General features: G+C 33.3%; 2 protein-coding genes across 2 annotated transcripts; one reads left to right on the forward strand and one right to left on the reverse strand.

Annotated features, from left to right (window-relative positions):
- Positions 1-256: 256 nt before the first annotated feature.
- On the reverse strand, positions 257-1,439 carry Med18 (mediator complex subunit 18). Its single transcript, XM_076435585.1, has 2 exons — positions 1,115-1,439; positions 257-802 (listed from the first exon to the last, which is right to left on the reverse strand). Exons 1-2 carry the CDS (start codon positions 1,315-1,317, stop codon positions 355-357), a joined length of 651 nt encoding a protein of 216 aa, XP_076291700.1. The 5' UTR covers positions 1,318-1,439; the 3' UTR covers positions 257-354.
- A 449-nt stretch (positions 1,440-1,888) lies between these two features.
- Positions 1,889-4,284, forward strand: Trp1 (translocation protein 1). Its single transcript, XM_076435481.1, has 5 exons — positions 1,889-2,040; positions 2,597-3,046; positions 3,141-3,488; positions 3,554-3,657; positions 3,748-4,284. Exons 1-5 carry the CDS (start codon positions 2,005-2,007, stop codon positions 3,917-3,919), a joined length of 1,110 nt encoding a protein of 369 aa, XP_076291596.1. The 5' UTR covers positions 1,889-2,004; the 3' UTR covers positions 3,920-4,284.
- The last annotated feature ends 8,856 nt before the right edge of the window (positions 4,285-13,140 follow it).

Consider the following 13,140-nt stretch of genomic DNA (forward strand, 5'->3'; position numbering starts at 1 on the left):
TTGTTATACAATTATCAACTAAAATAAATTGATTGCAATAAGTTATATTAGTTATAGTTAATTCTTTAAAATTATAGAATTCACAAAATTCAATATTGTTCATATTTGTCACCTACAAAAATAATAATAATGAAATACTAGGTAAGAGACAATATAAGCAACCCTGTAACATTAATATACTAATAATTCAGTTAAAAATTTGCATGTATTAGATTTATAGTAAAGATTATATATGTATAATTTATACACTGTTACATATTTTATAAAAAGACTTTATTTATAGTTTATAATGAAATTTACAGGTGTTATGAATACAATTGAAAATATAGTATTCTTTTCTGTGGAACAATATTATTAATGAACAAGCCTCTTATAATCAATTTTCTCAAGTTGAACCAAAGGTTTTAATTGTTCTGCAAAAATTCTCATATCTTCTGCTATAGCATCTTGACCACTTGGTGCTAAAACGCTTAATTCTACTAAATAGCTTTGAGATATAGCTTCCACGCTTTCAGGCATCTTTCCTTGTTGAGCCATTTTAAATATCTTAGAAACTGTGACTTTCATTCTACCTTTACGGAACATGTAACCACGGGCGATGTATTCGAAGTCTAATCTACACCCAAGTTCTGTCAGAAAGTCGACAACTGTATTACTAGTTGCTATATCTAAGCTGCTCCTAACAATTGTAGGTCGTGATTTGTCACCTAATTCTGGTTGACCGATATAACGTAATTGCCATGGCATATCCTGATAATCTAATGCTCTTCTTACACGTAGAAGTAATGGTTGTTCCGATCCTCTGAAAATAGAACATGATCAAGTATTAACATGTTTTTTATAAAAACATTGTTTACACGTTCAGTGCTGTTTTTGCTAGATTTCTTATTCAGGTCATTTGTTTTGTTCTATACTGCATTTTTTATAATGCTTCATTCTTTTGGTGAAAATATATTCTACAGTCTTGAATTTGTTATAAACTATATCTTTGTAGCACACTAAATAAATATGTCAGTGTGTACCACCAGCGGTACATGCAGTCTGAAGTTTAACGTGTACCATTGGTGGTACACATGGCACGGAACATGTTAATATCGCTATTTCTTTTATTTACCTAATACTGAAACACATCTCATGGTCGTTGAATGTTTCCGGAGCAGTATCAACATTGTCACATAAACCACGTAACCTATGCAGCAGCACTTCAACAGCACTATCTAATACTGATCCTTGTAATAGATATTCTTGATTAGGAATTATGTTCGATTTAATTGCAGCTGATAAACTGTCCATCGCTGTGCTTACTGGAGCATTCATTTTTATAATACAATTTTAATTCATAAATATAAACCTCTTTCGTGAATGTTTGACAGATATTTACGTTTAGGTTAATGTTTGGTAAGTGTTGGTAACAGTTGGTAAGCGTCAGTAAGCGTCTCGCATATGTATATATGTATTTACCTATGCATATTGTGTGTGTGTGTGCACGCGCGTAACTTTCTCATTACATATCATTCTGTACTTGTTATTTTCTGATTTAAAATAAAAAATTGATCCAATATGATCAGATATTCGGTAATAATATTTATAACAGCATAAAAAATTCCGGCATATTATATAAATAAAAAAATAACGTTCCTAGTATGGAGATAAATATAACACATATATAAAACGAATGATAAATGTATGAAATTCAATTTCGTTTATACAGTGATCGCGTGCCACGTATAAATATAAAACAAGTTGAATACAATGGAAAATATAAATTAAAAAACAAAGCGAATTATCTGCGAACAAGTATTTTCCTAAAAAATTTTATGTTTTATTTCCGAAAAAATTATTTCGGTTATATTCTGTAATCTTAGTGTACAATCTAAGACACATATGTTTAAATACCCGGCTTTACAGTTATTGGCATGTTACGCAGAAGCACATGCTACGTTTGTTGCTTCTGCTAATGAGTAGATAAAGTTGAATGCGCAAGCGCAGAAAGAAATTTACAACATGGCGGAACGCAGGAAAAGCAGGAAGCGCAAAGATGTAAGCATCACATACGGCTGTAATTATTGTAATATTACTTAACTGTATATACATATTGTTTTATTTATTTAGCGGTTATAAATATATCTATCGTTTTTATGTTCGACTGATTTTATTTTATTTATCGAAAATATGTGTCACGATTGAGAACTGTTTCAACGGAGTCCGATGACGTAGCAAACCCATCAGTCATTCTTTCTATTCAAAGTTTTGAAATTGATTCCAATTATACTAATAAGTTTCATGTTTTATAAATTACTTTATATTTATATTTACGAAAGTTAAATTAATATATAGATTGTATTGTTTATAAAGAAGGCATAGGATTGTTTCGATAGTATTCTCGTATATTTTGGGTCACCATCTGTATCTAAATTTTTAGTGCACCGTTTTTTTTAACAGTACGCGACAAATCACGTGTTTTATTTAACGCGTTGTCATTACTATGCAAAATTATGTTTCTTATTACGAATTTCAGTTCGTTTCTTAGCATTAGCAAGTCATATGTTTGGGTTTGTTGAAATTTCTAATACAATGTTTCTATTATTTCTTATAGGAAGTGGCAAATATAGATCATGATGTGGTCGAAGACAAACCATCTAAGGATGAATATGCGGTGGCTAAATGGATCCGTAATAATGTGCCGTCGAAGAAAACGAAATTCGACAGAATCCACAATGTTGAGTATTTCACTGGGAGTCGTGCAGTGGATGCACTATTGAAAAACTCACCGTGGAGCAAATTCAAGTTTGAAACGCGTGAACAGGTTACAGAATTTCTTGATTTGATGTTAAGACATAAATTCTTTCATAGAGCAAGAAAGGTAGTAATTACTGAAGAAGAATTATGTAAAATACGTGGAATAAAGAAAAAAGTGAAAGAAGTGAAGAAGGAGAAGGACAAGAAACCGAATGAAAAAGAGAAGGAATATTCTAAAGACACCAAAGATGCAACAGGTGGAAAAGATGGTGAAGATAAAGTTGAAGAGAAAAAGAAAAAGCCAAAAGTGAGTTTTGATAAACAAACTAAATATTTCGATTATTTGCAAAAGACAATTATTATTCGAGAGTAATTGAAATCACATTATTTGATTTATTTAGGTACGCCTGGAAATGCATATGGAACAATATTTTGTTGATTGTAACGATGCTTATGTTTGGATATATGAACCAATACCAGTGTACTACTGGTTCTTTGGAACTCTCGTAGTGTTAGGCGCAATTGGCGTTTGTCTGTTTCCACTGTGGCCATCAACAATTCGCCTTGGTGTATATTATCTGAGCGTTGCAGGAGCTGGATTCCTTTTATTTGTTATGACATTAGCAACTATTAGATTGATTGTGTTCTGTCTTCTTTGGGTTCCAACACTTGGCAGATGTCATCTTTGGCTTGTGCCAAACTTGACAGCAGATGTTGGATTCTTTGCGTCGTTCTGGCCACTTTACCAAGTATGTATTAATTTTGAACGCTATCTTACTCTTATGGAAACAATTATATATAAATTTATTTACAGTATGATTACTATGGTGGTTCATCATCGAAAGATAAAAAACTTAGTAAAAAGAAAAAGAAGAAAGAAAAAGACGCTGATTCCGATGATGGAGCATTACTGCAATCGTAAGTACAAATTTTAGACCATAACTAATCATTCCAATAAAGATTAAAATATCATTGTAACAGTTTGGTAATATTTTCGCTATTTTGCAGAGATGAGCAATCTAGTACGCAAGAATTCAACACAGAATATACTCAAATTGAAGAAACATCACCTAGCGAAGAAGACAAGCTGCCTTCATCTGAGCTGGTTGAGGGTGAAGAAGGTAGTGAAAGCTCAGGAAGTGAAAAATCTAATACAGGCCGGGATTTTGTGATGGTTTAAAATAGAAACTTTTGGTAATAAATAGTTTTCCTTTATTTAATACAAATGCTGTGTCAATTAATGGTTAATTTTTGCTATTTTTATTAAATAATTCAGGGATTGTAACATACAAGTTAAACAGTTATCTTAACGTTTGAAAATATGAATCGTTTTATTACATTAATATTAAGTATAGCAAGAAACAAAAGCGCGGTTCACCGATTTAGCAAATTTAATCTGCTTCTTGCTTAGATGAATATATTTAAATTTTTTGTATCTAGAAAGTGAACCAGAAGATCTAGATATATTTTACAGAAAGAAAATTTTTGTAACTATGCTATAAGGATCCATCTTCGAGATTCCAATATAAATATTATGTATGCTTATTTAATTCATTATTAATCAACATTCATTCAGATACATATTTACATGTTATTCATAAAAGTTATTGTGTCAAAACATGTACTTAGTTAATATAGGTGCCTGAAACCTTCCTGCATCAATTGAAAGCTGTTTTTAACAATTTACATTGTACGATACAGTATTGTACGATAACAAAATATTACATTTCAGTGACATAATTTCCTCAGGTGTCGTAAATGTACAGAATCGGGTAAAAAATAGAATACGAACTTTACGAGAAAGGCTACAATTATTTCTACAAACTGTTATTATACCCAGAAGTTCCTTATCAATTGTAATTTTTAATTTTCTGTACAAATTTCAATGATAACATTTATGGATCTGTTATTATTATATTTCAACATTGTCGTTGGTATTGTATTAACACCAAAAATCATTTTTATCGTTTTTAAAGCATCGACCATACTTTCTCCTATCATAAAATAAATTGTAAAAGGCATACGTGTAAAGTATTTTATTCTTTAAAATTTATACACTTTTTGTTAAATAAATAATATGTGATATCATAATGTTTAAAAATATGCTGAATATTTGTTATTTTCTACACATTTACAGCATATATATTAGCGCTGAAGGATTTGCCGAATAGTATAATAATATTACAGTACGTTTTTATCAGTTTCATAACTAAATTGATTATTTTACATATGCATTTAATAAATGATTATATGACGATAGATCATACCAGATCATGCCCACGTCTAGCATAGAACAGAACTTATATGTATCCACTTTTAACATGCTGAATATGGGAATAGGTTCTGTTCCATGTTAAAATAGGGTACAGTAAAGTCGCGATCTAGCTCGCCGAGGACGAGCGATCCCTGACTCCACGATCACTGTCCCTTCGCCTACCCCTTCCACTGGGGGCCATCCCCGCGAGGGGCCAAGAAGCTTGAGCTACCTCGGTCGCCGTGTTTACATGTTGTCCTTTTCTACATTCGGCATCTTTTGTATTTTCGGTGCGGTCGTCGAGGTAAAAATGTTTTCCCTACACGATCTATGTCCCTGCTCTGAACAGATGATGGGAGCTAGATCGCGACTTTAGTGTATAATCTATCTCTGTCTATACTGACAAAAGTGGAAACAGAAAAACCTCGGGCGTGAGCACTATATCATATCCTCTCTGGTATGACTTATTGTTAGTGGTAAATGAAGGTTAAATAGGGTTAAACAAAAATGATTTTCACAATTTCGAGGATCTATCTATCACTGCCGAGACAGCAAGGGCCTGGAGGAAATTTCATGTCAGTACTAGAATTGCGTCTATCGTCTTGCACAGGACAGGCATGTATACCGTTGCACCCTCTTTTTGCAAAAAGTATGCTGAGGGCATAATGGAATGGAGATTGCGATGCTTTCAAAGATAGAGGGTGATGCACAAAGAACTTAACGCGTTTAGTAATTAACTTGCTTACTTAATCGCTACAAATAATAATAGTCACTGTAAAATCGTGTAAAATCAGAAGTGATAAAACGATTGGCGAATGTAAAATCGAGAGTTCAGTTTTCTGACTATGTCTCGCAATTTATAGTACCTCAAAAGATTTCTTTTTATAGCGAGAGAGAAGTCTTTGATACATATATACAGTGGCTCACAAAAGTGTTCGTACGCTCTTTAAAACACAGAATACTTTTTTTGTAATTGCACCAAACAACTTGATGTTTTGTAAGCAATTAGAAGCATATTGGTTTACTAAATGATGTGCAAAAGAAAAATTTCCAAAAATTATAATTTACAAGGTTACATGCAAAAATAAAAAAGGCATTTTTTAAAACTTTTTTATTTGGTTCCTTAATGAAAATTTAAAATATATGTTTTGTAGATCTATGTTAGTTACACACATACTGAAAATTTCATCAATTTGTAAATTATAATTTTTGAAAAAATTTTTTTGCACATCATTCAGTAAACCAATACTTCTAATTGATTATAAAGAATCAGATTGTTTGGTACAATTATAAAAAAGTATTCTGTTTTAAAGGGCGTACGAACACTATTGTGGGCCACTGTAAGTATGCAGCTTTTGTATCACACAGGATCACACGTAATGCATTATCGTAATGGCATGACATTCTACAATATATAAACTCTTAACGTTCGTAATGGTGATAACCATACAAATCTGACGATTCGCGCTTTCCCATACGACGATCTTGATTCGTATGGGTGAGTTCGGGTACCGGTAAACGGGAGAAAACAACTATTTTGTTACATTCGATTCTGCGTTCGGTGGCCGCGAAGATTGTTGATCCTGTTCTTTAAATCTGTCCCAGGAAACTCGTTTCGATTTATCGTTTTGCCGTGGACTAATTATATTACGTCATTCACTGGCAAATTCTTTCGGAATGTCGCCGAACCGGCGGCAGTGGGTTTCCCTATTGCTGGGAATGATCCTGCGCATACGTAAATACTTGAGCTCTCTCTCTCTCTCTCTCTCTCTCTCTCTCTCTCTCTCTCTCTCTCTCTCTCTCTCTCTCTCTCTCTCTCTCTCTCTCTCTCTCTTTCTCTCAGTTGAATGCAAGAATTTGTCAAAAGAAAAAATCACTCGACAGGAATATAAACTCAGCCCTTTTACAGTTAATATATGGAGAAGGTCATCGACAGTTTCATCGATACATCTGCACAGTTAGAGTGCAGGAGAATTTAATTGAATTAAAATCTAATTGAGTGTGAGATAACTTTATCCGACAGTGTCGTTGCACTTTCTTATTTATTTAACCGATGAATTTGAACGATATCTTTATTAATATAAATTACATTGCCTTTGGGATTGCCATGAATATTCATTAGATTAGTATAGTTTATACCTTTGCGTATCTTTCGGTGAACATTCTATCTGGTTACGACGCTTAGTCAGGTTTCAGATCGGCGGAAGTAGTCGCTACAGAAAAATTCAATATTATTTAATAGAAAAATAATTGCATACTGTGCGACAAAAAATTCATGTATATATATTTTAGGATATCGTCGAAACAATTACGGAGGCGCCTGCAACGAGATTTTGTATTCCTTTGCCATGATAATGAGCGTCTCAGTCTCATTAATTAAGGCGCTGCAAAAACCAGATTGAAGGAGAACTATTTGCGGACGTATCATCGTACGATAACGTGTATACGTATACTACATAGAACGTTGTGGACGAGACTTCGAGGAAGTCTAACACGCATTCGATGATCCGCGGTTGGATAGAGTAGTTCTAAAAGGACTAAATTGAAAATTGATACCGTCGCATCGGGTAGGTTACACGAGCATTCCGTTTCCTCGCTATAATGCTAACGAGCGTTTAGCGTCGCGCTTTTTATCAAGAGCCTTGTAAGTTTACCGTTAAATCTGCTTAAGTGTTACGTTTGCGCCGCCTCTTTCCCACGGGCGGCATATTAAAAACTTTGATTTTCCGAATCGCCATCGTGCGTGCTCGCATGTAGAACCGAGCAATTTTTCTAGCAGGTTTTCGAATGAAATTTCTTTTCCTGCGACAAAAGCACAGTGGACTACAAAAAGCTGGACAAAATTCATGTCTCTGTTAATTATATTATTATGGTTTTAGGGGGTTTTGCGGTCGTAGAATCTAATTCTGGTATTATGCAGACAGTCGAACCCGCTTCGAGCAAATTTTGATCAATGTCTGTAGTCGTACTTCGCAAGCAAAAAGCGGTAATTTAAGTTTGAATCTATTTTATATACGACATGAAAACTCTGTTGGATTAATTAATTTTGCATGGACGAGCCTCTTTTGATTAAAAAGGAACTTTCATTTTATACAGGAACACTATTTTTTTGCAGGTGGAGCGGCGATTCGTAGGCTGGTCGGTCGCGGAACGAAGGGCCGCGTCACGAAGGCAAAGTTAACGGCCCATAATTCATAGCAGACATATAATAAATATCGTTACTCCATCGTGAGCACACGCAGACATGCTCACGGTGGTTTAACGCACACGCGCATAAACGTTCTTCCTCGTGTAATATGTGCCTAAGGATTTAAACGTTTCACGACTCCGCGTAGGTACAGACTTTCCCCGATATTATGTGGTGAGCTTTCGTCCTTGGCGAAGGTAATAAAAATTTCCTTTAACAATGCGCTCGCGTGCAGAATAAAATAATAGTTGCCCCTTTGAAACTCTTCTTCAACCCTTTGCCTTGCACCGTAAATATGTCTATGGGTTTTTTCAAAACGGAGGTCGCGTGGAACTGTTTATCCGGTTGTCCGTTTTGTGTATTTTTTAATCTTTTTAGATCGTGCTTGATTTTTTTAAATGTCACTACAAATGTTTTTGTACATAATATTGTAGCTTATGTCAAGACTAGTTTAGAATGGATTCTTTCATGCTTCGGGTCATTAAACTTTCCGAATAGTACTGTGTCCTTGAGCCAGTCTCAACGACACCTGAATGAGACATGAATGAGAATTTATAGGATGCTCATTTCCAAATATTCTTCCAAAACATTCTTCCGGTTTATTTTAGAGAATTTAATTTGATGGAAGATAACGGATGGACACCAAACTGCTCAATTAAAAATAAATATTCTAACACGTTAATCGCGAAGTTAACTAGCTATAAATAAAAATCGATAATACGATTCACAAGAGTGACTTTAATGTGGCAATCAAAATTCGTGCGTCCCAAATTTAAGATTTCTAAACAAATAAAATTTATTCTTATACATATATACATATGTATAATGAGCGATAAAATAGTCGTACATCAGATTGTACATGTACATATGTATGAAAATTTATTGGTAGAACTAAATTCCTTGAAGAATATTTTACATAAATAATGCATATGGGTATGATATTATACTAAAAACATTCTTAATTATTGAAGTAAGAGCTGGCCTCTCGCTATTACAAATCGTAGTTTTATTGATTTTCTATTAAATATTACAAAAAGAAAAGACTGAAAAGGCTGAGAACATTATTAGTAATTAAAAGTAAGAGTCTTTACCTAAATCATTATGCAAAATACAAATTTTCTACCTGATTTACAACAAACTGGACTGAAATAGAAATTTATTTTCTTCGTTAATATGTTTAATAGGTTTAATAATAGTTTAATAATATAACAGCATTTTTAAATTCTTCTTATAACAAACTGGACTGAAATAGAAATTTATTTTCTTCCTTAATATATATGTTTAGTAGGTTGAAAATAATATAACAGTATTTTAATTCTTCTTATAACAAACTGGACTGAAATAGAAATTTATTTTCTTCCTTAATATGTTTAATTGGTTGAAGATAATATAAAAGTATTTTTAAATTCTTCTAATGTTTTTACTGTTGAAATTACACCTACTACTCACTTTTTGTCATAAATGCATAAAATAAAAAGGAAAGACGTATTAAATGTTTTCGGTGGACATTTTTATGTTTCCTTATTATTGTTAACATATGGAAAGTTATGTAAAAGGCAGTGGTATGACGAAACATTCCTAGCACCCCGCGTCCTTTGAATTTATAGTAGTGTCCTGCTGGAAGGGTAGGTCTCGAAGAAGCTGCGAAAAAACGAGATGAAAAAATGAAGCACGGAGAGGAACCCAAAATAAGAGAAACAAAAAATATCCTACATGGCCGACCACCGCGGTTTGCGGTTACAATGTGCAACGAAAAAAGAATTCTTCGTTTCGTCCTTCTCTCTCTTTCTCTCTCCTTCTCTCTCCCTCTCTAGTTTCGTACACCGCCTCTTTCAATCCTTCGTCCGATCTTCCATTCTCTTCTACCTTGGTTCGTTCGTGAAGGACTTTGAACGTGTGTACACAGCCGGATTTATATTCAAATGAATCGTCGTGGAAGGGTCGACTTATCAACGTATCAAACCCGACGAAGCGGAGGATAGACGAGGGGTGAGTCGCGAAAGAATGTTAGCTTCTTGATCGATCGCAGCTATCGTTTCAGAGAATTCTTATTAATTTTATTGACAACTTGTTCCTTAATAATTAATTCTTGAACGCAGGATATAAACGTGGGGATCGGTAATGACGCTTTCAACGGAGAATCCAAACAATTCATCGTTTCTCGTGTCGTTATATCAATTTATTAATTAAATCGTTATCAGATTTTAACAATTTTTCGAATCTAGTGGAAAAGAAAAATTTGGTTGTTTCAAGATTGTTGTAATGTTGCTTTTAATGTAACGAAGTCGTTAAGGGATGAAATCACTATAGCTAACTATAGTATTACAAATATTACAGTATCAGATTAATTATTAACCCCTTGCCCTACGATTTATTTTACTGTTTCAGTGATTAGAACTTTTTTGTAGATCGTAATTTACTAAGAAAGGAGAAAAGTGATTGTTCTCCAATAGCTGTATACATATTAACAAAACCACAATAGAATTTTATTTCGGTTCAAAGGAAATTATCAACATAATTATAGATTTTATTCAATTACACAATATTTGTTTTATTAATTTATACCATAATGAATACAATAAGAGATTTTCAGATGTAATATTAATACATAAGGGAAATTATAGGTGAATTACGGAGAGATTATAAAAGATTAATAATTTTATATATGAATTATTTCTAGAGAAATGTCCTTCCTACACATTTACAGAATTCCAGTCGTCGTATTTAATTTTATATTGTATGCTTTCAAAATACTTGTATGTTTTTTTAATACACAATTTCTTGCATATAATTACAAGGAACGAAACACGCTAAACTGTTTTTAAGTAACTGATTCGCTTTTGAAGTGGATAAAATCACGCATCACGGGCGAGTACTTCAATTACACGAATACCCGGTTGAAAACGATGATTACTGTTTTTAAATATTACGTGCTGAGTAATGACCTTTTCGCGGGCAAGGTCCAAAAGTTTTTCAAACGCGTAATTATCGGCAGAACGATTTCCTTCGTTCACGCCGGTACATGACTTTATTTAGCTTTAGTTTGTCGAAACCGGTTGCAAGCGACTTCTCTTCTCTCTTACTGCAACACCAAGAGTTCAGTACACCGCATCATTTAGGGTTCCTCGGGTGGAGGAAGGAATTTCGCGTTCACCATGCTCCACAGCTTCTTTGGCGTTGAAATAATCCTTGGTACGGAGATTTATTTCGTAACAATTCAATATTATATGTATAAATTATACAGTATAATATACTACATATTAGAATCCATGGAACTTTTTAATAAAAGTTTTCATATATGTTTCGACAAAAACGAATAAAAAAATATTTTCAAAAACAAGCTTTGGTTTGAATCGAACTAATGAATAGACTAGATTTTATGCTTTTATGACAAAAATTAATAAATAAAATGTACAACCATAAAGATATTAGAAAAATTTAAGAATGTTGTTACACAGTTTTTGGATTTAATTAAATTGTTAAAGCAGGGAACACATTGTATTTTTGCCGGGGTAAGTATTAGGTTGTTGTATATGTAATGTGCCATTTTAGAATGCGACTCTTATAAAACGTTTCGATCAAGAAATGTTGTCACAGTCTATTGGTTTATTATACATATAAAACTTTGAGGTACAAAGCTTATCCTTATATATATATATATATATAATATCCTGTGTTCAATTTTAATTTAGATGAATAATTTTACTTTTAAATAAAGTTTATTTCAACGTCAACAATAAAAAGAAAAATCAGAAAAATAACTTTTATGAGATTTTTGGTAAAAATTTGGTGTTCACTTAACTTACTAGTCGTTGATGGTAAAAAAAGAACTACAAAATCAAGATAACAATCTTGTAAATGAAAAACGTGAATGACCATAATATCTTATTTTTACCGTGATACGATGAAGAAACTTGAAATTTGTAGATACAGAATACATTGAGTACAAAATTGCGCTTTTGTTTAATGTCATTGCTAAAAATCGGACATATCATATGCAACAACCTCATACTTCAACTCTAGTATTTAATTTAATATAAATAAATTAGAATAAAATAATTCTATTTAAAATAATATTTGCAAATATTTGTATGCCTTTAGTTGAAACATTTTTATCCAGGTCTGAGTCTAATTTTAGACAGCGGATCTTTATGCAAAATAAAAATAACCTGCATCGATTGCAAGAAATAGAAACTACATTGAATGTTATTTCTTCCCTTAATGATTTTCATAGAAGAGAAATCATATGACATCTTCAATTTAAAAAATTTTTAAACAATTTTGAATTTCATCTACTCAATTTTTCTATAAATGCATAAAGATCCGCAGTCCACTAATTATATCAACCAACGTGCAGCGGTTTTTTAAGTTACCTTGTCAGATAATTTGCGTCGGACATTCACAACTGCCGAAAACAGTTATGTAGGAGAAAGGAATTAAGTAGCAGATTAACCCACAGAGATTATAACCGTGGCGTGTCAACGCGCGATCCGCTACAAATAATATAATTATACTGTTCGCGAATGTTCGAGAGCTTGGAGCATTCAGTGGTCCATCCTCAAGTTCAAAGAAATTCGGTCAGGGCCGTTATACGACCCGATCTTCCACTTTTTGCTGTTAAGGTGTCCTGTCATAATTACTTTTTTCCCCCGTATCCTGTCGAGGTTATAATTTACATACCTTCGTTGGCCGATGTACGATGAGAAGGAAAGCGGTTCGCAACGTGGTTCGCGTTAGGTTCGAGCGTGGGCAGCTTACGTCATTAAGCGTAACTTACAGTACAAGAATGACTTTGGCTTTGGCGGAGAAAGTGGTCGGGTGTGGCCATTGCGAGACATTGTGCATTGTACAATGCGTTTGTGTGTCTACACTGACTACGGGAAAGGATTTTCGATGTTCGGTATTTGGCAACGGCTATTGTCCTACAAATTTTTCCTCTGTTCGAACATTCGAACATTGC

This window comes from Lasioglossum baleicum, chromosome 1 (assembly GCF_051020765.1).
Source record: "Lasioglossum baleicum chromosome 1, iyLasBale1, whole genome shotgun sequence".
In the NCBI taxonomy this organism is placed as follows: Eukaryota; Metazoa; Arthropoda; class Insecta; order Hymenoptera; family Halictidae; genus Lasioglossum; species Lasioglossum baleicum.